The sequence below is a fragment of the Propithecus coquereli genome, unplaced genomic scaffold, assembly GCF_000956105.1.
Source record: "Propithecus coquereli isolate 6110/MARCELLA unplaced genomic scaffold, Pcoq_1.0 Scaffold100, whole genome shotgun sequence".
In the NCBI taxonomy this organism is placed as follows: Eukaryota; Metazoa; Chordata; class Mammalia; order Primates; family Indriidae; genus Propithecus; species Propithecus coquereli.
In genome coordinates, this window is record NW_012133859.1 from 1745898 (window position 1) to 1773055 (window position 27158).

General features: G+C 42.3%; 1 protein-coding gene across 1 annotated transcript; it reads left to right on the forward strand.

Moving 5' to 3' along the window:
* Positions 1 to 27158, forward strand: FAM105A (family with sequence similarity 105, member A). Its single transcript, XM_012642710.1, has 8 exons — positions 1 to 148; positions 18850 to 19009; positions 19097 to 19128; positions 19229 to 19320; positions 20095 to 20244; positions 22263 to 22391; positions 25131 to 25400; positions 26201 to 27158. Exons 1-8 carry the CDS (start codon positions 85 to 87, stop codon positions 26372 to 26374), a joined length of 1071 nt encoding a protein of 356 aa, XP_012498164.1. The 5' UTR covers positions 1 to 84; the 3' UTR covers positions 26375 to 27158.

A 27158-nucleotide genomic window follows, 5' to 3' on the forward strand; every position in this document is an offset into this window, starting at 1 on the left:
AGCGAGCCCAGGTGCCGGCGGGTGGCCGCCGCGTCTGACAGAGCCACCAGCCGAGGCTCCGCGCCCGTCCAGCGCGCGGCCGGCATGGCGGCGCCGAGGAGTCCCCCGCGGGCGCGGGAGCGGGAACGGCCTCGCGCCCCCGCCTCAGGTGGGCCCCGGGCGGGGCGGGGAGGAGTGACGCGCGGGGCACGGGCTGCACCTCCACCTGCGGGGTTCGAGCCGCGTCCGGGCCGGGTCGCAGGTGAATACGGAGCTCGTCGCCCTCGGGGCAGAGCGGTTTAGGTCGCCTGGCTGGGCGGGAAAGGCTGGTTCCTGGAAGGAGGAAGCCGGCCTTACGCGGTGGGTGGGGGTCCCCTCGGAGCCGCGGGGCAGCCCAGGCGGGGGCGGGGCGGGCCCTGCGCCGGGGAGGGGGCCGGGTCCTCCGAGCTCGGCGGGTGTCGGAGGGAAGTTGCCGGCTTTCGCGCTTTGCTGACAGAGGATGTGGCGCACACCTTCGCAGACCTACTAACGACAGAGAAAACGCGGGCTCAAAAAAAAAAAACAAACAAAAAAATCCACCCCGGACAAGAGCAGCAGCAGGTCGCTCTCGCAAGTCTTGGGTCTCGGCGTCTCTGACCTCTGGCTTGGTAGCTGGGTCCTCTCCCGCTTAGGGATGAAGGGTGTTTTCCTTCCCAACTCCAAGGAAGGTGAACATGGTGGCCCCTTCTCAGTTTTGATGGAACGCATTCCCGTGTCCTGTATTTGGCGGCCGCGCCAGGGGAGTGAGCCCACTAGTGAATTTTGAGGGGCCGCCTGTTTACAGAGTTTGGGCTGCAGGTACCGCAGCGTTTGTGGGAAGTTGTCTGGTGCTAGGAAGGCTTATTAATTGCACTTGGCCCAGCAGGAGCTTTTAATTCACATAGCCAGCACCGTTCTGGGAGTAAGGACATGAGGTGTAGACATTATTCTGCCCGGGAGTGTCTGGATAGAAGTCACAACTGCTCTGTCTTCATCCATAAATGAGGGCGTTGGGCTAGCTGATCCATAAGGCCCCTCCCAGTCTAGAATTCTGTGATTGAGTTACCTCCCACACTCATTTTTCAACCTTTCTGCACCTTGGGTTATTATAGAATTAGTTAAATATTTCCTATTTCCTATTGTATTCGTTTGAACTTTTTATTATGTTATTTTCTTTTCTCCTTGCCTTAGTTTGGCAGAGAAAGGAAAGTTGGAAATGGAGGTAGGACCACAGCTGGAAAAAGCTGGTTTGGGAGGCAGAAAGGTGCCTACTCCCGGCTTAATCACCGGTAATTTTTCCTTTCTCTGCACCAAGTTCAGGGCGTGCCAGTGCTGTGAGCTTAGGCTGAATTCTTTCCAGTTGTAGGATCTGCAGTTGGTGTGCAGCGGAGGAAGACTGTGATTCAAGGATCAGGTTATGGAAAACTTTTCTTCTCCAAAACATAACCTCTGAAGACTTAGGAGCATAATTCCTCTTCTTTGCCAGTTATGTTTGGCCAAAAAACAAAACAGTTTTAAAATCAATTGCCAAAGCTAAAATGGGAACAGCTTTCTTATCTACTACCTCTATTTTGGCAAGAGAGAGACCAAGATTAGTTTTTGAGATAATAGCAAATAGTACCAGGTAACATTTGACAGTAAAAGCAAATGGACAATAGAAGAAAACCCACAGAAGAGGTAGGGGTGGAGATTTTTTGGTAGCCATATTTTTACTCTTCCTTGTTAAAAGTGTTTGGATTTGGAGAATCATGGACTAAGCACCTGGGCACAATATTACCGGAAAGACACCGTCTGAATCAGAATATTAGGTGGGGGAAGAGGCATTGAAGATCATTTAGTGCGGTGCCTGAAGCCCAGAGAAGACACCATCACCTGTCAGGCGGCCGAGACCTGGTCTTACAGTGTAATAAGCTCACAATTCGCAGCACACTTTAGACTTCCGTGTTTGAGGAGGCAATGTGTGCACCCCCCTCCTCAATTGTTCTGGCTCTTGCCTCTGGCCAGCCTCAGGCCATTAACTGTCCCAGTTGGTTCAGCTCTGCTGTGGTTCTCTCCACCACTGCCCATCTCCATTTGTTTAGTGGTGATGGTCAAGTTTTCAACCATGTTCTCAGGGGCCACAGGACTCCTTGGTGGTCCTTAGGGGCTGGTGTTGGGAGGACAGGAATGCCCCGTGTGGACCGAGGAACCTATTGGCCTGGTTCCCCAACTCCAGCTATACTTAGAGCAGCTCTGCTTTTTTTTGTTTTACACTGCTAGTCTAGGTAAGATTTTGTTTGGGGAAAAGGGTCTAATGCTAAATCAAAAAATTTAACAATAGCAGTAATGGCTATTTTAGTGCTTCTTGTGTCTTAGCTCATTTATTACATGTAAAGTGCTTACAGCCAGTTGTTCATGGTTCAGAGTAAGCACTCAAATGTTGGCTGCTGCTGGTATTATTATTATCATTACCTTATACTATGAGGTAGCTGTTATTTTTATCCACATTTTAAGAAACCATGCCACACACAAACTTGTACAAGGTCACCCACCTGCCACATAGACTTCTCTGCTAATTCAAAGGTGCGTTCCTCAATATTCTGGATTCTGTTAATCCAAAGCCATTCAAGTAGGAGTGACTTTATGTATGAAACAGATGTTTCTCACTCACCGTAAGCAGTCTTTGGCCTGTTCCTATGGGCAACCACAGGTAGTCACTAAGCAAGCAGGTGAGTTTACCTGGTGAGCATTTCTGTGTTCAAAAGGAGAGCAGGCAAATGGGAACCATTAATGACCCAGTGACTGGCCAGTGGCAAGAGAAGCCATGAGGAGTGTGGGGTGAACACATTCCCTCTTCAACATGGACTGCCAACGGTGTGCTAAGAATTGGGAGTTTATTCTAGATGAAGTGCCTTCAGGGCCTTTCTTTGCTCTCAAGGAGCAGAACAAGGAGTAGAGGGGGTGCTGGTGGCAGGTAGTGCGTGCCAAGGAGAAGAGGAATGAGCAGCTGTGGTTCTTCTGTGTGCTAGTTGTAACTTTAAAGAGAAATATTTTCCTTCTTTAAAAAATAGTTTGAGGGCTTAGAGGAAAAATACACTGCAGCGAAAAACACATGCTTGCAACAGAATGCTTAAAACCAGATGCTCCATGGTTGATGCAGTTTTTGCTGCTTGTTTACCCCATTTTTATTCTTTTACATTTCCGTACAAATGAAATAATTAAATACCAAACAAAATGTAATTTTTGGTGCCATATGTTTTATCTAGATAGAAATCTTGACTGGTACAATTATTAACTTGAAAGTGACCTTTTACCTGGCTCAGGTCCCAGGTAGACTTAGATTCATCTGGGAGACATTGCTGGTTCCCCAGAGTGCCTGTCCTTGTCACAATAACAGTGGGCATTGGAGTTCTCTTTATGGTGGTAGACATAGAGACACTGACCGTAGATAGCCTTACACAATCTTTACAATCATGACTCTTGATGCTCAGAATGGTCACAAAATTTGCTCAAGGTTTCTAGCTACTGAGTAGTGGCCAGGATTCAAACCCTAGCATGGGACTCAACAAATTCTAACAGATTCTTAACCATCTGCTTGCTTCTGTCTCCTGAAACAGAGTTCTGGCTTCTACCTGAGAGTTCTCCATAATTTCCAATATTACTTCATCATATTTAAGCTGTTCTGAATTAAAGTTGGGTTATCATTTTTATACCAGTGTTGCTTGAGATAACTCTCACAGATCTGGCTACGGGAGAAGAGAGATTATGAAAAAGTTTTCATTACTGAGCTAAAACTTCCTATGTATGTGGTTCCCTATATGTGGCTATTTTAAGTCTCAACTTCTAGAGGAATTATTGAACTACAGGGTGTGCCGTACATAGGGAAAATGGGAACTTTTAGCTAAATGTGCCTTAATTTACAAAATATTCATTACAAAAGTTTTCCTTTCTATGGAGACTTTTGGGACACCCTGTAGTATATTTGACCAGCAAATCTTTCCTTTCTCTCCTGTCCATGTGAATCCTCTGGTAAATGTTTAGTTACTTGGAAAGACAATCTGTTTTTAAAATTGAGGTTGTATACACATTTATTTGATTTGTAATTAATTTAATGGAAGAATATTTAAACATTACTTCACCATAAATCAACAGGAAAAAGTTTTTGTATATGTTCTCATTTTTCCAATAACCTTTGTTCTAGTAATCTGTGGTCCCCAACTCCCTGGCCATAGACCGGGCTGTAGAGCTCTGCCACCCTTGCTCCCTCCCCCATCCATGAAAAAATTGTCTTCCATGAAACTTAGGAAGGGGGACCACAGCAGGAGGTGAGCCTCGGGCAGAGCGAAGGCTTCATCCATCTGTATTTGCAGCCACTCCTCCCCATCTGTCAGTGGAAAAATTGTCTCCCATGAAACTGGTCCCTGGTGCCAAAAAGGTTAGGGACCGCTGCTAGTAATATTACATTTTTTTATTTTCCCATGTGATTGGAGCCAGAATAGATAGGTGCCATCATGTTTAAATTAAGAGGATGATAAAATGTTTATGTTCATTTCTAGGAGACAAAGGACCATTGTTAGTACTGTTGCTTGGATTCCGAGGTAATAAACAAAAATTCCAGAAACTAGCATATAAAATTCTGTTCTTGATAAATCTCTAAATTAAGAATGTAATAGTAAATCTTCTGTTGATTTAACCAGGTGACTGTGACATTGAGTGTGGAATTGTGGGATGAGTAGACACATAGTAATTTAAAATACTTCATTAACTCTTTCTCCTCTTGTTCTGTTACTGGTTTTTAATGAATATTAGTTCATAGTTAGTCTTGTAGTTTCAGTGGCCCAATTGGTTAGCATGTGGTGCTTATAAGGGTTAGTCTTCTAGCAGAGGGAGCAATGATGTAATTGGAAGTCATTTCATCAAGAGAGTCCTTCTGCAATTCAGAGAGAAGTAGAATTTAATTAAATGCCAAGGGTTGACTGTCAAAAAAAAAAAAAAAAAAAAGAGAGAAGCATACCACCCTCTCCTGTACCCGTCATAGTGGAGATAAGCTCCCTCTCTCTCTCTGCTTGGGACAGCCTTGGTGGGTGCAAACCAGTTCCTGAATGGCTCAGGAATGGAGACGGGCATTGGAGCTAGTGGTGGAAGCTTATTGGAAGGTGTGCTTTGAACAATTTGTATGGAGGCTTTTGGGACACCCTGTAGTATATTTGACCAGCAAATCTTTCCTTTCTATTCTGTCTGTGTGAGTCCTCTGGTAAATGTTTAGTTACTTAGTAAGACAATCTGTTTTCAAAATTGAGGTTGTATACACATTTATTTGATTTGTAATTAATTTAATGGAAGAACATTTAAATGTCCTTTTGCCAGGGCATAGAGCAGCGGTCCCAACCTTTTTGGCACCAGGGACCAGTTTCATGGAAGACAGTTTTTCTATGGGGGGCGCGGGGGGTGGTGGACCTCTGCAGCCTGGTCCCTAACAGGCCATGGACTGATACCGGAGGTTGGGGACTGCAGGTGTAGAGGTACTCCATAGCATTTAGTCTCCCAAGTTTAAGAAAAGTGAACTAAATTCCTTCCTGCCTGGTAATGAGAGAATTTATCCCTAGGTCTTAGAATAATGCCTGGCACATTGGCAGTGTATTTTTTGACCTGTGGCAAGAAGGCCTCACAGTTAAAGGAAAACTGAGTTCTCTATGTCTTTCACATCAACTACTTGGACAGGTCAAAATGCAGAAAGGCTGATAGGAAGGGGGAGTGGGAACATGGCAGGCCAGTGCTGGCGCAGGCCGAGTGGAACCTGCCTGTGCTGCTTAGCGGAGGAAATCAGCTGTTTGTCATTTTACTTGGCATTTACAAAATGAAGTTGGAGGTCAGTTTGTAGCTGAGGATTAGTTGGTCACACAGCTTAAAATGGAAATGGAATAATTAATGTAAATGTTGGGACCTTCAGTCTTGTACCTGAGACAGTGCAAGTCATAGGTGTATCGAGTTCTTCCTATGAGATATGAAGAGAAAATCACTTGAATTAAGAGCTTATTAGATCAGTTTTATCCATTATATATCCCTCCATTTTGTTTTTTAAAATATTTGTTAAACTCAATTTTGGGTCGTTAGCTACTTGTCATGATGGAAGGCTTGTACACCCCATGCTTGTTGCTCTACCTTGCCCTGTCCTGCTCTTCTCCCTGTAATATTCCAGTGTCTTCTCCCATATGTAATCCATTGATTCATCCCAACGAAGGTACAGTTCTCCCTCCCCCTCCCTCCAAGTCTCCTCAACATTCCTTCGTTTCTGTTTTGTTTTGTTTTTCTCTTGCTGTCTTTTAGAAACTGGCCACTTCCGTGGAAGCCCTGCGGAAAAGGCTCTTTACCAGAACTGTGCTTTCAGGTCGACTGGTTTAACAGATCTGTGGACCCAAGCATGAACTTCTAAGGGTTAGGGCACTTTCTGACATTTGCCAAGATCTTATGTATGTTCTGTATATACTTAGGGCATCTTTCCTGTGGTGCAATCTTTGAGTAACATTTTGAGTTTAATTGAACGTCAGTTATTTCACAACTATTTCAAATCCTGTGCCTTCCGCCCCAACACGACTGTCCCACCAGCATAACTCTGAAACGTGTTAAAATAAGGAGGCCTTTGGAAAGCGAAGGCAAATGGCAGTTAGTGGCCTGGCCTCCTTGTGTGTGTTCACGGGGAGGAAGCTGAGGTCCAGAATGGCTCAACTATCCCGCTCCAGACCCGAGTTCCTGCCTCCTTGAGTTCCCTCCTCTTTTCACTACCTTGAAACCATCCTGCTAGGCGACCACTTCACATTCTCACTTCCTGCTTTATATTTACAGGGTGTAATTAAGGGAAGAGAAAATACACTGGTGGTTCATTATTCCTGGTACATATACGTTAAAAGTCAGAAGAGACCACCAAGATAGAGGCTGTTAGTTGGTTTAGGTATGATGGGATAACAGAGCAACCTCAAATAAGTGAACGTGTTTCTTTCTCTCACATCAAAGAGGTAGCTCCCCAGGGTTGGGGTGGGCTCCTTCCACTTCATTTGTCCACTGTGCAGGGCTGCCATGCCCACTGTCACAAGATGGCTGCTGGAGCATCATTCATCACACTCATACTGCAGCTGGTAGGGAGGACAAAGGGCAAGGAACACACACACCTCTCCTAGTGGCCACTTCTGAAAAGTGCACTTCTTGGCGAGATTTCACTCACACAGCTATACCCAGCACCCAGGGAGGATGGAACCAGCCTTTATTCCAAGTAGCTATGTGCCAGCTGAAAGTCCAGGTTCGATCTTGATGGAAGGAGTAGAGAGAATGGATGCTGGGGGAATCTGGCAGTCTCTGTCATGGGGACACATGGACTGGATCCTGACTACTTGGATTCATTTCATTCATTCAGCAAATATTTATGAACTGTCTTCTGTGTGCCTAGGCACCAAGAATGCAGAGAGAAAACAGAAACAGCCCCAGTCCTTAAGATGCTTACTGTCTACATAGGGAGACAGACACTAGTCAAACACAAACACAGTTTGTATAAACTGTGACAAGTGCTGTGAAGAGGACACCGTGTGCTTATGAAAGAGGGAAAAGAAGATTTGCTCAAGCCTGGCAGTTGGGAATGATCAGAGAAGTGACATTTGAGCTGAGAGCTGGGGAATGAGTGGAATGAACTAGGCCACGGGTGGAAGGAAAATGTTCCAGACAGAGCACGAGCAAAGCAAGGCGGGGAGGCAGGAGAGAGCTCTTGGAAGGAACTGAAGGCTGCTTGTCCTCCTGGTGCAAGAGGAAGAGGTGACAGAAGAGGGAGGGGTGAGGGTCAGACCGAGAGGGGCCCTGGGTGGGTGACCAGCCATCCCCGCTTGTCTGGGACTGAGGGATGTGCTGGGATGTGGAGCTTTCAGTGCTAAACCTGGGAGAGTCCCAAGCAAACCTGGAGGAGTTGGCCACCCTCCCTGGAGGCCATGTTAACGGTCAGGTTCCTTTCTTCATTACTGATTTCAGAAAAGTTCCTTTTTAGATAGACATAGCTCCCGCCATGGAAAAACAACAATTGACTAGTGAAAGTAGCCCCTCGCGTTGGCCAAAGGGATGGGGCACAAAACAGAAGCAACACTTACTTGTAGCTGGATTACTTGACTGCTGAGATTTTTCTTTATCTGGCCTGATTTCTGCTAATGGTAACTTTGGAAATTAATTGGCATCTGGTGATATATTTGAGATAACAGAAATGGCCAAGGATAGAGGGGGCCCTTACTTCATAACAGAGTGTTTCTCAACACTGGCAGTGTTGGAATTACCTGGGGACTTAAAGACAGATGCCTGGGTCCCAGTCCAATAAATCAAAATCCACAGGGATTAGGGGGATGGGCGGGGGATAAACTCACAACTAAAGGACACTGGGAGCATTGAGGAGGGGAAGGGCACGCCTCTAACCTCCTCTTGGGTGAGGCAAAGACATAAAATGTAACCATAATGTTTGTACCCTCATAATACCCTGAAATAAAGAAAAAAAAAGTGAATAGCTAAAACACACACACACACACACACACACACACACAAATACATGATTGGATTAATAAAATGTGGTATATGTATACCATGGAGTACAACTCAGTCACAAAAAACAATGGTGATCTAGCACCTCTTGTATTATCCCGGATGGAGCTGGAGCCCATTGTACTAAGTGAAATATCCCAAGAATGGAAAAACAAGCACCACATGTACTCACCATCAAATTGGCATTAACTGATCAACATTTAAGTGCACGTATAGTAATATTCATCGGGTGTCGGGCAGATGGGAGGGAGAGGGGATGGGTATATACATACATAATGAGTGTGGTGTGCACTGTCTGGGGGATGGACACGCTTGAAGCTCAGACTTGGGGGGAGGCAAGGGCAATGTAACCTAAACATTTGTACCCCCATAATATGCAGAAGTAAAAAGAAAAAGATTGCGGAAGTATTTAGGAAAAAAAAAATCCACAGGTGGAGCCAGGGCTCTGTAACAGCGCCTCTCAGCTGTCAGTGTGCATACGAGTCACCTGAGGATCTTGACAATGCAGAGTCTGCTTCCAGGGGGTTTGAGACTCTATAGTTCTAAGAAGTCCCCAGGTGGTATTGATGTTGTTGCTCCAAAGACTTTGAGTAGCCATGCTCTATAAAGTTTGATAAGTTTGCTTTTGGTTTCTTCTTGGGAGAGCAGACCTACAGGCCTACGTAAAGGTAGCTGGGTCTGCGAGAGGAGAAGTAAAGACTTTGGGAGGCGGCCAGGGAGGCTTCTGCGGTGGGGTCCCATCAGCAAGATCACACTGAACCCAGTGGGGGCCGATCTGGGCTTTCCAGTTGGTCCCGGGGGGTGGGTGGTAGGGTATGGCTCAGGCTTGGCTTGGAGCACTGCCTGGTGCCAGTATTCTTGGTTACAGAAGAACCAGTTCCCAAGGCTTCTGGCTAGGCTGGTACCATGGCTGATGACCACTTTTTACCTTTCTTACACCTCGCTAGGGGCCTTTCCAGCTCACACCAGTGACTTCCAGTATGTGGGTCTTCTCTACAAATAAGAAAAGCCATGGGAAAATTTTTAAGTCGGAGGTGACACATCCATTGAATATTTTAAAAAAACAAACCCACACTGGCTACAGAGTGGAAAACAGAATTGGGGAAGGGAGGCCAATAGAAGGATTAGTAACCACTAGCAACAGTGCCCAGATGATTCTGATTAATGGAATAATCACCTGCGGGTTGAAAGTGAAAAGTGGCTTGTGTCAGAGTGTACCCTTAGTCAATGTGTTCATAAACAATTTGTGTTAGGATGTAGAAGTCTAACGTTATAGGCCTAGGAGTTGAGTGAGAGCATGTGCCGCAAAGCCCTGGCAGGTTGAAGCAGCGAGCCAAAGCCATTAGCATGCAATCCCGCAGGGAGAAACGTCAGGCCTGACTGGGTCTAACAGGCACAGAACTTGCACATGTGATCTGGATAAACCACTTGATTCCCACGTTCTGAACTGAAATGTAGACATGGGAATCAGAGATTTAAAAAACTTGTAGAGTCAGCTCAATGACTGATAAAATCCACATGTCTTAGTTGTGTGGCCAGATGGGCCTGCTAGCAGTGCCCGAGCTGAACTCACCCCTAAAACCCCAGGCCTCCCTCCCACAGAGAGAGCAGGCCCAGGGATTCCTTCTCTGCAGGCAGGTCCCGAGGGAGAGAAGGGGAGAGGCTGAGCTAAGCATGCCCAGGAGATTCTTCTAAACCTGCCAGTCAGATCAGTCTCTGACTTTCAGGAAGGGGTAAAGGAGGGGGTGTGAGGCCAGGGCCCTGCCTCCAGGAAGGCCCCTTCACCTGGAAACTTGAAGGCAGTGAAGATGGGGACATACCCAGCACAGGTCCAGAGGACTTTAAATCGACAGCAGGCTGAATGTAAAGCTAGGGCTTTTTGGTTTTTTGTTTGTTTGCAGCTGTGTAATATGAGTGTAATCACAGGCTGCGTTAGTTTGAACGTATGGTCTAAAACGGTTCAGCAAGCTATGGTCCATGGGCCAAATCTGGCCTGCTGTTTGTTTTATATGGCCTATGGCCTAAGAGTGGTTTTTAATTTTTAAATGGTTGGGAAAAAAAAATCAAAAGAAGACAACTGTTTCCTGATGTGTGAAAATTAGATGAAATTCAAATTTCAGTGTCCATGAGTGAAGTTTTATTTATTGGAACACAGCCACGTCCTGTACTGTCTGTGGCTGCCTTCCCTACGTAAGGGCAGAGTTGAGTGGTTGGGACAGGGACCTATGGCTGATGAAGTTTGAAATATGTACTCTGACCCTTCACGAAAAACTTGCTGACCCCTGATCTAGAAAGAAGAAGGTGGTCACCTTGTTGAATTCTGCCCTGGGGGGATCATATCCCCAGGAACTCATTCTCTGTGAAATGAGTTCAGAGAAGAGTGACCTGGACCATGAAGAGAACCCCAAACCATACCGTGGGGACTGGTTGAGAAAGTGGGAGATGTCTAAGCTAGAAGAGAAAAAGATGCACAGTGGAAACGATAGATCTTCAGAGTTTGTGGTTTTGATTGTTTTCATTCTTGGAAGAGAATTACTCAGGGGAAGATAGTGCGTACAGCAGTTAGTTTCAAAGGGCGCTGTAAGACAGAACATGGGGTTCAAAGTCAGACTTCTACTTGTTTTCTCTGGGCTTCAGTTTCTTCACTTCAAAAATAAAGTGTGCTCATGACAGCTCCTCAGAGGACCAGATCCACAGTGAATTAAGACTCAGCACTCACCTTACAGGTGGTCACAGGCTAGTGGGGGAAACAGTCGTGAATACTCTGAACTGGCTGCAGTGGGGATGAAGTGCTCAGGGAACACAGGGGAGGCCTTGGAGGACAAGTAGAATTCCAGCTCCTGCAGCTCAAAGCACTCTGCGATTTCATCAAAGATTTGAAAGGTTGCCATATGCAAAAGGAATCAGATTGTTCTTCATGACCCCAAGCGGTAGATTCAAGTGTGGCTACAGATCTGATCATGTCAGCCCCTTGCTTAAAATCCTTCAGGGCCTTCCCTTGCTCTTCAGTGAAAAATCAGTATCTTGAATTGGATCTTCAGGCCTCCCCAGCCTCCTGTCACTTTCCTTGCTTTGCGAGCTCCTGACCATTCTTGGATCTCAGTGCAGCCTCACACCAAGGGGAAGCCTTCCCGGCCTGGTCTAGGGAAAATGCCTGTGTTCCGTCACCTGTGGAGCTGCCGCCTTGTCCCCTGACACGTTGCCTTCGTGTGCTCCATTCCCACTGTGAGGGTCCATCAGAGTCCGCGCCAGGAGAGGCCAGTCTGTTGTGTTCATCTTGGCACAGTGCCTGGCCCACAGGAGGAGCTTAATCTGTGTTCATAGAATAATGATAGCTGGTGATCAATAAAGAGGGAAACATTGCAAAAAGGGAAATGGACCACAACCAGAAGGAATGAGTTCCCAGCTGAGAGGTCTGTAAGCACTGATTGAATGACAGATGGTGGGGAGATTGTAGCAGATACTCAGCTGAATGGTTTACATTTGGATAATGCTTTTTAAATTTTGTTCCAACCCTGTGTTACCACATGTTGGCCGTTAGGGTGACTTTTTGAGGTTATCGAGGATGCAGTGATTTGTCCAAGGCCTTGCAACTACAATATGGCAGAATGAAGACCAGAGTCCTTTGCTTGTTTTCCCAAACCTGTTGTCTCTCCCAGACCAGAGAGCCCTGTGTGGCCGGATAAAGTATTCCTGAGTTCTGTGATTTCACAGAGAAGGAATTACAGCTTGTTCTTCTATAGTAGCTTATCCCGCCTACAGCGTTTGTGTTTTTATAGTTAGGTGGGTTTTATAAACACTACACACAATTAGAAAATGAAACTTACCTTTAAAACGATGGGTTGCAGTTAATGCTCTTAGAAGATGTGTCCTGTCAAATGAAAACAAAAACCTCTGAGCTATGATGTTATTAAAAGCACACACACAAAATCCTCAGTGTTTGGCAAGGAGCAGTTTCCTGTTGTATTTATTGATACTTTTCAGTCTAACAGGAGCCTCATGTGAAATGCGCCCCCCAACCTGTGGGGATTGTGCTAACAGTGTAAGGAGGTTGCATGACAGGCTGCAGTTAAATGTCTACTGGTCACGACTTTCAAGATAAAACCTTCCACTTGGTGGTTCTCTTCTTCAGTGATACTGATCTTGTAGTTGTTGTTTATTGTACTTTACTGAGTGGAAAACTGTCGTTTCTTAACTGAACAGAATTAATGCCTCAAATACAAGAGTTTAGAAAGTCTTTCGACTTCACCATTTCAAGGGTTTATTAAGAGGGTGTTTTTTCCTGAATATTTGTCTCATAACTGGTATAAAAACACCGAACCTATGATTCTGTGAGAACCAAGATAATTTAAACCCACTCTTTCTCACTGCTGTGCTGACTTCTAAAAATCTTTTGAGACTCCATGTGCTCCAAATTACTTAGAAACCTTGATGGCCTACGAGGATTGCTCTGTGTGTTTTTCATTGTGTGTAGTGCTTAATTTATTAGACTAGTGTGCACTATGTTGTTTTTTTCTCAAGCCTCTGAGTTCCTCAGAATTAAGCAATCAATTCCCACATTGAAAGCTCCCAACTGTTCTCTAGAGCTACACTGAGGCCTAATGAGAAACTAAAACCTCTGGGACAGGTGGCCTGCTGGGGAGTGGAGGTCAATCTGTCACCTGGGCACCAGGACTTCTCACCCTGGGGAGTGCCGGTTGAAGTTCTGTTTGCCCAGACCAGCTGACCAGCAGCTTTTCCTTTCAGGAAGGCATCCTGCCTCCAGACCAGGGCTTCCCTGAGGGGAGGAGTGCATCTTTTCTCTTCACAGCCTCCCTGTCCAGCACCCAGCCCCGGTGGGAGGAAGTGTGAGGATGAGGTGAGGGGTGGGGGGAGGAATGCATTCCCAGCCTATCCCTGTCCTCTCCACTACCATTTGGCTTTAATTCACTCCTCTGTGTGGTACTTCCTGCCCTTGTTTAGAATCACCTGAAAGCCACATTCCCCTTTTCAAAGGGAGCAGGCTTCCATGACACCTCAGATGTGCTGTGTCCTCTCCATGCTCACCTCTCCCGTCTTCCCACTTCTCTTGCCGTGGAGAGAATGTCTAGCTGTCACCTCCTATTCCATGAGTCTATCTTCACCCTCTTCCCTCTCCTGTTGCATAACCATAATATGGCACTGAAGCAGATAGAATAGATGTTGTTTTTATTAAGTATGGTGCTTTTACCTTAAAGTTTTTAGTAAGGTGATTTCACTGTATGTGTATGTCTTTGCCTTCTCTGCTACCTCAAACATCCAAATTAAATTTTGCCTTCTGTGTCCTCCCAGCTCAGTCTTGATAGCCTCCTCTAGCCCCCTCAGTAGCCCTTGACATACACCACCTCTGCTTCAGGGAGGGAAAACAAGCTAGAGGCTGCTGACAGCGTCTGTGTGCGGAGAAAAAGCACCGTGGTGCTGGTGCCATAGGTGAGTAAGGCTGCGAGAGGAAGTAGACGAGGTTGAAGACTGTGCAGCTCACCTGTGGGGAAGTAGAGATAGTAAAGAATTAGCTATTCGGGACCTGGAACAGCACTGGAGGTTTGGGAGGCCAACTAGATGCTGCTGAGTTTCCATGAGAGAGAGACCGTGACGTCCTGGGACCCCGAGGTTCCTGGGGTAGCTGCTGTCTGCACAATCGCTCGGTTTCCGGCTCTTCAGTGTCTTTTAGTTTTGTTTTCGGGGTTTTGGTGGTGTTTTTTTTTTGGTTTCCTGTTTTAATGTTTCAATTACTTTAGCTTTGGGGTATATTGTAGAGAATGGAAAAAAAAAAACTAAATAAAATTTTACCACAGGAAACGGTGCCCCCCTTTTATTTTTGTAATTTTAGCCAGCGGTCCCCTCTGCCATATATAGTTTGTGTGACCACAGACCAGATTTTAGTTTCAGATATTCACATTGTTGATTTCAGGAGGTTCTGGATATTCCTCAAGGATATCTTAACTCCTGAGCATGACTTCTGCCTGTGTGGGTTGGGGCCTCAGCATGCTTTAATGCTGAGGACGGGGGTGGGGGGGTGCCTGAGACCTAGTTAATATAGTTCCCAGGATAGCAGAAGTGCATTGTGCTGTACATACAGCTTCATATCAGCTACCACCCAAGTGCTTCAGTTCACAAGGATTGAAAAGAAATTTCATTTTTTGTTACTCTTGACAGGCATTCAAGAGGATCAAATCCATAATTCCTGGTAACATTTCCCTTTTCTGCCTCTTGCCACCTGCACTTTCTGGAGATTCTTCTTTGCCAAAACTTGCCCCCACCACCACTCCCTTTTCTTTTTATTTTGTAGAATGACTGAATTCATGGGGGTGGAATGTTCTCTCCTTCCTCTCTCTCTCTGTCCCAGTCACCAAGCCTCAGCACCCCTTCAGTGGGCACCCGTTTCTGGGGGCAGTGAGTTGGGCTGGAGACTGCAGCATTCTCCTTGGCAGGCTGACAGAAGGGGACTCCTGTGAACCTTCTGATGTCCACAATTTTATCCCCTCTCAGCTGTGTTTGGGGAAATGAGATTCAACTCAGGAAATCATCAAAATTGTCATTATGATACTATTTCACGAAGTATCTCATTATGGTGTTTTCTTCTCTGTCATTTTTAAGTTGTAATCCAGTTATTGGCCCAGGCAGGAGTAAATCATTTTTAAATTTTCCTTTTAAAGAGTCTTAATTTTACTTGCTGTAGCAACACTTATTTGAAGATTTACTCAGTTCTATAATTCAGAGGCAGGACAGCCAAGTGGTAAAGTGGGCAACTTCTAGCATCATGTCTTTGTCTGTTTTCTGTTGTTACAACAGAATACCACAGACTGGGTAATTTATAAAGAAAAGGAGTTTATTTCTTACAGTTCTTGAGGCTGGGGCTTCCAAGAGCATGGCACTGGCATCTGGTGAGGGCCTTCTTGCCGCGTCATAAACATGGTGGAGGCATCACATAGCGAGAGGGCAGGAGTGTGTGTGTCAGCTCAGCTCTCTTCCTCTTCTTATAAAGCCACCAGTCCCATCATGGGACCCCACCCTGATGACCCTGTCTAATCCTAATTACCTCCCAAAGGCCACCTCCAATCGTCACATAAATGTGGGGATTAAGTTTCCAGCGTGTGAAATTTGGGGACACACTCAAACCATAGCACACTGCATAGCTCCTGTTTTGGGATTGTAGCTCTCACTTGCTGGCTGAGTCCCATTATCTAATCTTTTTCTCCCTCACAGTTTTCTCAGCTGCAAAATAAGGATGATCAGAGGAATACCAATAAAAATAATAATTAGCATTTTTAGGGCACTTACGGTGTGCCAGACATTGTGCTAAGCTCTTTCCCAGCCTTTCCTTTCAGCCTTACAACAGCTCTGAGAGGCAGATCCTGCTCTATCTCCTATGTTGTGATTCCACGATGATCATAAGAGCAAACATGCGGTGAGCACTCACTGTGTACCAGGCTCTGTTACATACTGTCTTCATTCCTAGATTCAGAAACTGAAGCTTGGGGTGGTAAAGTCATTTGCCCCAAATCACATGGGAACCACGAGGTCAGACTCCAGGGCCTCACAGGAGTCAGTGAGATAATCCCTGTAAAATGCTTAGCTCGGGGCTGGCACATAGCAAAAGCTTACATTGTCACTATTTTAGTTATTGGTGAAGTCATACTGTTTCCTACTAAAACATTGTACTTCCTCCCCTTTGACTTAGAAGCCCCACTCCTAACATTATGAACAGCTTGTATCTATGCTTTACATGGCTATATGGCTATGGCCTGCTTACATGTGACCTCACGAGTCCCGCAAAGTACCGCCTGCCCTGCCCAGATGGCTCCCTGGTACCCACGCCAGCACCCCTGTGATTACACTCCCTGGCCCACCCTTCTTGGCTTGAGTTTCTTGTGGGCACATTGGGTAGAGGGAGGCCAGGAGTGCAGGCTTATGTTCTAGGGTTTTTTTTCTGATAAGTTGATCATGTCACTATTTCTTTCTTGGATTATAGGTGGGGGTTAGTTTTGAGGATGAGGGCAGAATACTAGGGAAGAGTATGTGTAAGGGGGGAAAACTGTCACCTGTAGCAGGTCTCCCTGGAGGCCTGGGCAGCTGCAGGAGAGGCCCTGTGCTCTGGAGAGTTCACCTTGGTTCAGATGGCTCATGTCAAATTCCTCGAGGAGCTGGCTGGTAACTTACAGGAATGCAGCAGGTTAGATGGAGTCTATGACAAATAAAGCACGTGCCCATGGAGGAGAAAGCAGCCAGTCCCTACTTCAGTGACTGCAAGCCCTCCACGTCCGCACACAAATGGGTACCACCCTGTGGGAAGTCAGCAGACGCTCTCAAAAGGCCCTTCAGAGGAAGAAATGCGAATGGCCAGTACATACAGGAGAATCCTAGTCTCATGAATTACTACAGAAATGCAGCCTGACGTGAGAAATTGAAACCATCTATATTAAAATAATGTAGAACCGTAAGCTATAAATAGAAATCAAAGTCTGTGAACCTTGTTGGGCTGTAATGAAATCATAACCAGTATTGGGGTTTAGGGGAATAGGTGCTCTCCTACCTGTGGTGGGAGTGTCAGTCGACAGAGTTGTTTTGGAAGGCACTGGGGCAACATCGTCAAAACTAAAAATGTGCACATCCTTTGATCTAGGATTTCCTCTTGAAATTATCCTTTAGAAAAAGCTGTCATGACTCTACAGCACTGTTAGAAAAGAATATATGCCACAGCATTGTCTATAAAAGTGAGAAATGGGAAACCAAGTTTATCAGTAAAGCAGTGCTTACATATAGGACAGTCTGTACTGAAATATTTTGCATTCATTAAAAAGATTATTGTAGATTTATATGTTCAGTACTGATTTGAAAAGATGTCCAACTTTATAATGAGGAAAAAACTGTAAAAGCGTGTTATATTCCATTTTTTCTAAAAAATTTTTATAGCTACAACAAAAGAACTTATGTATCACATAGGCAAAATTTTAGTTTTCCATGAATTTAAGGATTTGCTAAAAATATTGCACATATCAGAATTTTCAGAGTTGAGAAATCAGTCTGGATTAATAAAAATCTAAATTACAGATATAAAGCTAATAAAGCTTTATGTTTTTAAACATTCATAAAAAGTTTTACCAAATTTCTGGGTGGGAGTAATTATATAAGGATTTGAATAGCTAATCAACTATTCTAAACAGATAAGCACTTGTTTTTGAAAATGTCCTTTCAAGTAATTGTAAAGGCATTTTTTTATTTGCTGGAAAATTCTTTATTGAGAGTGTAAATGCACATCAAATATCCAGATGATAAAAAAAATGCTAAAATTGTACTTACTATGTTGAGGAGGCTTTTACTATGGTTAATCACTGGTATTTTACTAAATCATGTGCTGTGGAGGAATTATTTTGCAATGAATCCGAGGAGGTTTGGCCACTATTCAGAGGTCCTCTTCCTCATTTGTTCTTCAGCATTTTACATGTCCAAACATAACGAGGAATCTACTGAACACAGCAAAATGTTACAAGTGCACCATTTGAGCTCTCTAGGACTATTAGTTTTCTTTCTTGTCAAACCAGGAATCACAGTGTATCTCATAAGCAGCCTATCTAAATCCATCTCATGACTCTTGTTTTTAAGTGGTCTACTTTCTGGAAATGATGTCTATGTGCCTGCTGTTTGAGTCACTCATCCTGTGCTGCTAAAGTGATGCCATATGTGATGGCCTATAATGATTCAAAACTATAAAAACGGGCAGAAGTGGATATTGGAGGCATCGCTAGAGGCCACCTGGTTTGATTGCCCACAGTGTACTGGGGGCCTAACTGAACCCCTGTAATTGTGTGTGGATTCAAGAAATTCAGCAAGAACCAAGTATGTGCCGGGCACTGTGCTTCTGCTTAAAAATTTAATTTTGTCTTTCCCCAGCAGGGTCAGTATTTTCTCCCTCATTTTACAGTCAACAAAATTCAAGAGAAGAGGAATTAGGTTGCCATAGTCATACAGCTGGATAAAGTAGAAGTAGGTTTTTGAATTCAGCTCTGAGAGATTCTGAAGCCCATACTCTTTGTATTCATTATTCCCCTTTAGTTTTGTGGGACAAAGATGTTATATGTAATACTGATTATGGGAAAACTAGGTGTTTCTTTAATTTTTGGATTGAATTTTTAAATACTTTAAAAATTTGATAAAAAATTGATTTATGTAAATCAATGATAGACACTTTACAGGTAAAATGATCCCATCTATATATATTTTTTTCTCTTAAAGTAGACTTGGGTAATTGCGATGTGCCTTTTTTTTTTTTTTTTTTGGTAATTCTTGTAGGAAGTGACCAGGTTCACCACTGGATACTACTTACAAGCCAAGCCTTGGATACCATCTGGAGACTAGGAAAGGGCTCCGTGATGTTGGCAGTTTCATTTCTAGGTGCCGCCCTCTGCTGCTTCAGGAGGCTGCATTTTTACTTAGGGCATCGGCTGAAATGGTATGTCATTATAGCATCTTTAAATTTCAAATACATGCTTGCTATCCAAAGCAGAATTTTGATATTATTGTTCCCTTTATCTTTCAGGTGGATTGGATATCTGCAGAGAAAATTCAAAAGTAAACTATTTTCATTCGTATGTTTCTTTATTCGTAAGGTCCAGAGGGCTCAAGAAGGGAGAGGAAAATTAACCTGCCTTTTATTTTTTATTTGCTCCAGGGAACCTCAGCGTGGAGGCAGAAGTTGATTTACTCAGTTATTGTGCAAGAGAATGGAAAGGAGAAACACCTCGTGCCAAGCTGATGAGGAAGGTATGTCTGTTTATAGAGGTTATGGAAGACATAGAGTTTGTCGAAATCAGGAAACATTCCTTTCTGTTTTATTAAATCCCGACATCAACCAATATCAAAATGTGATGCAAGTAACAATTGTGGCTTTAATTCAAAAGCCAAACAGCTGCTAGACGTTGGCTTTGGGTCTTTTACCTAGAGCTTATATCTTCGAGGACTTAAGTAGATTAGGCCTGTAATGTCAGGAAACTTGAGCATTGTGCTCTTTGTGGCTATCTCCTGGCCTGTTAAAACATCTGCATGTGTGGTGGATACTGTCTTTGAAGGAATTATGCACCCTGACATAAAAATATTTTGAGGATTTTTAGAATTTTCCATTGGACCAATCATGGTAAATATTCCCAGCAGTGCTGCCCAATCTTGTCACTAGCAAAAGGAAAAGGAAAGGTGGTGTGTGGGTGTGGGTGTGGGTGTGGAGGGGGACATTTAAAGTACTCCTTAACATGGTCTTAAAAGTTTATAGTATTTTTCACTGTCGTTAGGTTGCATCCATTATATGCCCAAAGTGACCTACCCTGGTCAATCCATCCAGGATTTCTCAGCTAAAATATCATGCCATAGATCCTATGTACGTGAGAGTCACTTAAAAATTACATGTGGTCACGTTCATAATTTATCATTGTTTCTGTTGTCCACTTTAGTTGGGAGGAACACCTCACTGAAAATAGTGAATTCACTTTTTTTATTCTCTTGTCCCATGGAATTAATAAACAACTTTCTCTTTTGTGCTAATAGGCTTATGAGGAGCTGTTTTGGCGGCATCATATTAAATGTGTTCGACAAGTCAAGAGAGATAACTACGACGCTCTCAGATCGGTGTTATTTCAGATATTCAGCCGCGGCATCTCCTTTCCATCATGGATGAGAGAAAAAGACATTGTTAAGGTATGTCTTCACACTGGAAACTCAGAAAATGTCATGTTGACGATCTCAACTCAGAAACTCCTGGTCTTTGGGTGGCTTTGTGCTCAGGGGATCATGAGATTGAAGAAACTTTTAGAGGCCATTTAACCTAATCTTCTATCTCTCATGTCAGTTTGCAAACAAACCATCTCAGAAAGATAGTCATGCTCAGTGTTCCTTTTGTTTTTTAATGCCACCATCTTTCTTGAGGGGCTTCTCTCTTTTGTAAATAAGGTAATCCAGTAAAATTCACTTTTTCACTCTGTAGTTGTGAGTTTTAACAAATGCATACAGTGTATAACCGCCACCCAAAAGATTCTCTTGAATACCTTTGTAGTCAATCCTCCTCCCACCCTCAGCCCTGGCAATTACAGATCTGTTTTCTTTCCCTCTAATTTTGCCTTTTCCAGCATGTCATATAAATGGAATCATCCAGTATGTAGCTTTTTGAATCTGACATCTTTAACTTAGCATAATGCATTCGAAATTCACCCGTGAATTCATCTGTGAATTTGTAGTTCGTCTCTTTTTACTGTTGAGTGGTATTCCTTTACATGAATATAACAGTGTGTTTATTCATTCACATGGAATGTTGAAGGATATCTGGATTGTTCCCAGTTTGGGGCTACTATGAATAAAGCTGTTATAAATATTCTCATATAGGATTTTGCATGAACATTAGTTTCCATTTCTTTTGGGTAAATCCTTAGGAGTGAGATTGCCTGGTTGTATGCTAGGTGTATGTTTAACTTTATGAGAAACTGCCAAACTGTTTTTCAAAGTGGCTCAGCCATTCTGCATTTCCACCAGCAATGTATAAGAGTTCAGTTGCTCCACATTCTACCAGCACATGGTATTGTCAGGTTCTTTGTTTTCTAGCCATTCCAATAGGAGTGAATTGGTATCATTGTGCATTTAGTTTGCATTCCCTAATGAGTAATGATGTTGAGCATATTTTCGTGTGCTTATATGCCACCCATGTTATCTTCTTGGAAAATGTCTGTTCAAATCATTTGCCCATTTTTTATTGGGTTGCTTTTTTTGAATTACTGAGTTTTAAGAGTTCTTTATATATTCAGAATATAGTGCTTTATCAGATTTGTAATTTGCAGATATTTTCTCCAAGTTTGTGGCTCGTTTTCTTAACGTAAGGTAGTACATTTTTGATGAATAACCTTAATTTGTATTCTGAATGCAATATGCGTAATCTAGAATGTATATTTAAGAATGGGAGATCAAAGAAATATAAAGCACATGTGTATAGAGGTACATGAGTCCTATTTCCTTAACGTCTTTTATTTAAATTTGTTTTTATGAGTTCCCTTTAATCTAGCAGATGCTTATTGAGTGTGTGCAGTATGCTAGCCCTGCTGCTATTGCTGAGGACAAAGATACAAACACACACAGAGGGTTGTATGGGCTCAACAAGCTGAGTTGGGTGGGAAAACATTGGCTACCTACAAGTGATCAGATTCTTACATACACCACAATCTTATTTAATCCAAACAAAAGCCCTATAAAATGGACAATGTTATCCTTAATTTACAGTGGAGGATGAGGCTGAAAGTTGAAATAATCCATGCTGGTTAAGTAATCTGCCAGCTGGTGAGTGACAGCTAGATTTGAACCTTAGAGGGCATCATTCTAAAATCTGCCTGTTTCTTGAGGTACTATACTACCGGAACATCATTTGGTTAAAAATAATTTCTAAAGGGCTACATCTGTGAAGTTTGGTAAGTATTTTATTCAAAAAGATTATTTCTATGGACACAATTCTTTATTTAGGTTTTCATCACTTGTGAGATTATGAAGTAAGAATTTGATCTAAAAATCACTTAATCCACAAATAAAAAAAAAGACTATATGCTTTTTACTTAACTGTTATAGTCTTTTTAAATGGAGATTGCTAGATGAGATAAGACTGTGCTGTGTCATATTTCGAGTTGTGTGTAGTAAACGTTGAGATACTAATCATTGTTGGCATCTACTTCCTTTTCAAGCTTCCTGAAAAACTGCTGTTTTCACAAGGGTGTAATTGGATTCAGCAGTACAGTTTTGGTCCTGAGAAGTATACAGGTTCAAATGTGTTTGGGAAGTTACGTAAATGTGTGGAATTATTGAAAACACAGGTGAGTGTTTGGGGGAAAAAGAGAAAAAGACTAAGAGACTAAGAATAAAAGCATATATCCCAAGTATAGCCAGTTTTCTCCAATGCCAGGCATATCACTTTATGTTAGGAAAGTGAGACATGCAAGCAGAAATGCTTCTTCTAGTCACTAATGGTTTCCTTTCCTTGTTCTTCTTTCTCCTTCCAAGTAATGAATGAGAGCAACATTGTTCTACCTGATAATTAGGCTTTTTGTAGGGTAAGGAGGCTTCTATGGGCTAGCCTGGAAACCTTACTAATCATTTACCTTTGTTTCCCCAGAAAAATGTGGTGCAAGATCCAGACAAGGTGCTCAGAAATCTCTTCTGGAATGCACCTATTGATAACTTGGGAATGGCACAGATGTAATAATTTGACTAAGAGTTCTTCCTGCCTTTTTTTATTATTTTTTTTATTTTTAATTATTATGGGTACATAATAGTTGTATGTCTTCTTGGGGTACATATGATGTTTTGATATAGGCATACAATGTGAACTAATCAAATCAGAGTAATTGGTGTATCCATCACCTCAGGTATTTATCATTTCTTTGTGTTAGGAACATTCCAATTCTATTCTTTTAGTTATTTTAAACTATACCCTAACTTATTGTTGATTATAGTCACTTTGTTGTGCTATCATATATTGTTCATTCTAATTATCTAACTATAATTTGCATTCATTAACCACTCCCACTTTATCCCCCCTTTCCCCACTACCCTTCCCAGCCTCTGACATCTATCATTCTACTCTCTGTCTCCATGAGATCAATTATTTTTAATATTTAGCTCCCCAATATGAGTGAGAACATGCAAGATTTGTCTTTCTATGTTTTGCTTATTTCACTTAACATAATGTTCTCCAGTTTCAACCATGTTGTTACAAATGGCAGGATTTCATTCTTTTTGTGGCTATATATTCCATTGTATATATGTATTACAATTTCTTTATCCATTCATCCATTGATGGACACTCAGGTTGATTCCAAATCTTGGCTATTGTGAATAGTGCTGCAGTAAACATGAGAGTATAGATCCCTTTTCAATATACTGAATTACTCTCCTTTGGATATATACCCAGCAGTGGGATTGCTGGGTCATATGGTAGTTCTATTTTTAGTTTTTTGAGGAACCTCCATACTGTTCTCCATAGTGGTTGCACTAATTTACATTCCCACCAGCAGTTACAAGGGTTCCCCTTTCTCCACATCCTCCCCAGCATTTGTTATTGCCTGTCTTTTTGATAAAAGCCATTTTAACTGGGGTGACATGATATCTCGTTGTAGTTTTGATTTGCATTTTTCTGATGACTAATGATGTTGAGCATTTTTTCATACACCTGCTGGCCATTTTTATGTCTTCTTTTGAGAAGTGTCTATTCAGATCCTTTGCTCATTTTTTGATCAAATTATTTGATTTTTTCCCACTGAGTTGTTGGAGCTCCTTATATATTCTGGTTGTTAATCCCTTGTTGTACAGGTAGTTTGCAAATATTTTCTCTCATTCTCTGGGCTGTCTCTTTACTTTGTTGACTGATTTCTTTGCTGTGCAGAAGCTTTTTAGCTTGATGTGATCCCATTTGTCCAATTTTGCTTTGGTTGCCTGTGCTTTGAGGATGTTACTTAAGAAGTCGTGGCCCAGACCAATGTCCTGAAGCATTTCCTCAATGTTTTTGTTTAGTAGTTTCATAGTTTCAGGTCTTAGATTTGAGTCTTTAATCCATTTTGATTTGATTTTTGTATATGGTGAGCGATAAGGGTCTAGTTTCATTTTTCTACACATTCTTTCTGCCTTTTAATAATGACACAGATTTTGGATAATTTGGAATGAATCGTGGGCCTACCATCTGCTAGATTACATTGGGAAATATCTTAATCTTTCTGAGCCATGCTTTTCTTATCTGTAAAATGGAAATATGAATAGTATATACCCTGTACAGTTATTCAGTGACTTAGTACACATCTAGTGCTTTAAACTGTGCAGGGTACATGGCGAGTGTTAAAGAATGCTGGCACTATTCTTTTCTGAAATATCCTTTGTATAACCCAACTATCCTAAGCAGTTTTAGAAAACTGATTGCTTAGTACAAGTAGGTGGTACTGTTTTGAAAAAATATTTTATTTAAACTAGTTTGTTAATGTAAAAGTTTTATATCTATATCTATATATCTATCTATATATATATCTTTCTGTCTTAGCTTGAGCTGCTATAACAGCCATATAACAAAATACCATAAACTGGGCGGCTTAAACAACAAACATTTATATTTTACAATTCTGGAGATTCGAAGTCTGAGATCAGGGTGCCAGCAGGGTGGGGTTTTTGGTGAGGATCTTCTTCCTGTCTTATAGACAGTCATCTTCTTGCTGTGTCCCCACGTGGTGGAAAGAGGCTTGTTGGCGTCTTCTTATAAAGGCACCAATCTTATTTGTGAGGGTTTTTCCCTCATGACCTAATCATGTCCCAAAGGCCCTACCTTCTAGTACTATCACTTTGGGATTAGGGTTTTAACATATGAATTTTGGGGGAGACACAAACATTCCATCTGTTGCAATATACTTGTGGTTTAAAAAAAGGAAATAGTGCCAGAAGATAAAAAGAGTTAAAGATCCAGTCTCTTCTATTAATCTTTGGATTATTTTATAAGTACTTTAAAAATTATGCATTGGTGTATATAGTCACCTTTACCCTTCTAAATTTCACTTTTACATCTGTGTTTTTAGTGGACTGAATTTAATGGAATTAAAGATTATCACAAGAGAGGGTGTATGTGCAACATCCTTTTTTCTGATGCCATTCTGGAATATAAACTTTATGAAGCTTTAAAGTTCATCATGCTATATCAAGTCACTGAAGTTTATGAGCAAATGAAGACTAAAAAGGTCATTCCCAGTCTTTTTAGACTCTTGTTTGCCAGGGAGACATCATCTGATCCTTTGAGCTTCATGATGAATCACCTGAATTCTGTGGGCGACACGTGTGGACTAGAGCAGGTAAATGGGGTGGAAGAACCACATGTGTTTGATTAAAGATGTTATGTATTCAGCTACTTGAACATAAAGGTGTTTGGGGGTTACTTTCAGCAGTGATATAACCAACTGGACAGAGGTGGTTGGTTGATATTATTGTCCCTAAAATGAGGAAAAGAAGAGTAATAAACCTCATTACTCTGTGCTGGTTGCTCTGTGTCTCCCCAGACCTGGCAGAGAGGGCAACCAGTTCTGGGAGCCTTTCTGACCTCTCGTGCTGCTTCTCAGATGATAACAGGTTCTCTCACACAGAGGTTCACCAGGAAAAAGTCCAACTGCAAAATGAAATAACATTGGGAAAGCATTTGGTTACCTATTGCAGATAAATAGAAATTAATTGACATTTTTTTAAGTCCAGAAAATCCTTTTATCCCCATAGAAAAGGGTTTCTTTTTATTGTTTTGCTTTCCCAGAGGGTGAACAAAATTATCTAACGTTTTTACACACATTGATTTAAAATGATAGGTTAGAAAACATTGCAGTTTTTATTGTGAGCGTTGCTTTCTTTTTCATTAATTTTTTTATCCAAATAGCTTTTTCCTGTGATTTCTTCACACTAGTCTCGAGAGATGTTCCTACGCTTGTCCCCTTCCTTCCACACAATGGACATTTGTTCCTAACTCTGTGCCCACTCAGTGGTTCACGGGTAGGTCTGTCAACAGTAGATTATTTCATAAACTGCAGAGGAACACTTTCCCCCGCCGTGGTGGGAGGCAGGAATTTGAAAGTGTGTAGTTGTGACTTCTCTTTCATCTCATCCCCAGATTGATATGTTTATACTTGGATACTCCCTTGAAGTAAAGATAAAAGTGTTCAGACTGTTCAAGTTTAACTCCAGAGACTTTGAAGTCTGCTACCCAGAGGAGCCTCTCCGGGAGTGGCCAGAGATCTCCCTGCTGACGGAGAACGACCGCCACTATCACATTCCCGTCTTTTAAGTCTGCCGGGGGCCAGGTACCAGCACTGGCCAATGGCAGTGGTTACACTTGAAAGTAAAGTTTTTCTCTAAAACCAAAGCTAGCATTTCAGCCATGGAAGGACTTAGGACCTTTTTCTCCAAAATCACAGGTATACTGGATGGAACAACGCACGGATGGTTTTCCTTTATTTTTCAGTGATTTCCTCCAGAGCAGCTGCACTGATACATTTGGGAGTTGGTGATTGACCTTGTCCATGAGGGATCTGGTCACTTGACACGAAGGCAGGCCTTTAAGAGCACAAGGAAGTTTAATATGGACAACAGGAAAAAAGCAAGAAGAAAACATGTAGGGAAAAATGGCTAACATGGAGAGAATTTATCCTTTTTAGTCTTCACTAAAAATCTTATTTTGGACTGATTTTAGAACATCATAAACATGGGCTTATTTTATAAGCATTACCTTCCCAGGAGTCTTTGTTGTATATTAATTTCCTAGAACCACTCGATTAATTTTAAAATTACGTGTATGTGTGTATATACATATATGTTTATAAATACACATATGTATACATGTATAGTTTTATATATATAATATACATACATGTAGACACACAAACAACCACTACTTTATAATGTTGTACAGTTCATTTTAGATCTCTTTACATTTTTTTGTTACTGCTGTATCTGGCCAGCTTAATAGGTTTTATTTAGACAAAAAAAGATAAATTCTGTAGATTAAAGCAACCGAATGACAGTTATTGAACTGTTGCAAAAATATTAAACTGTGGTGTATTTAATGTGTA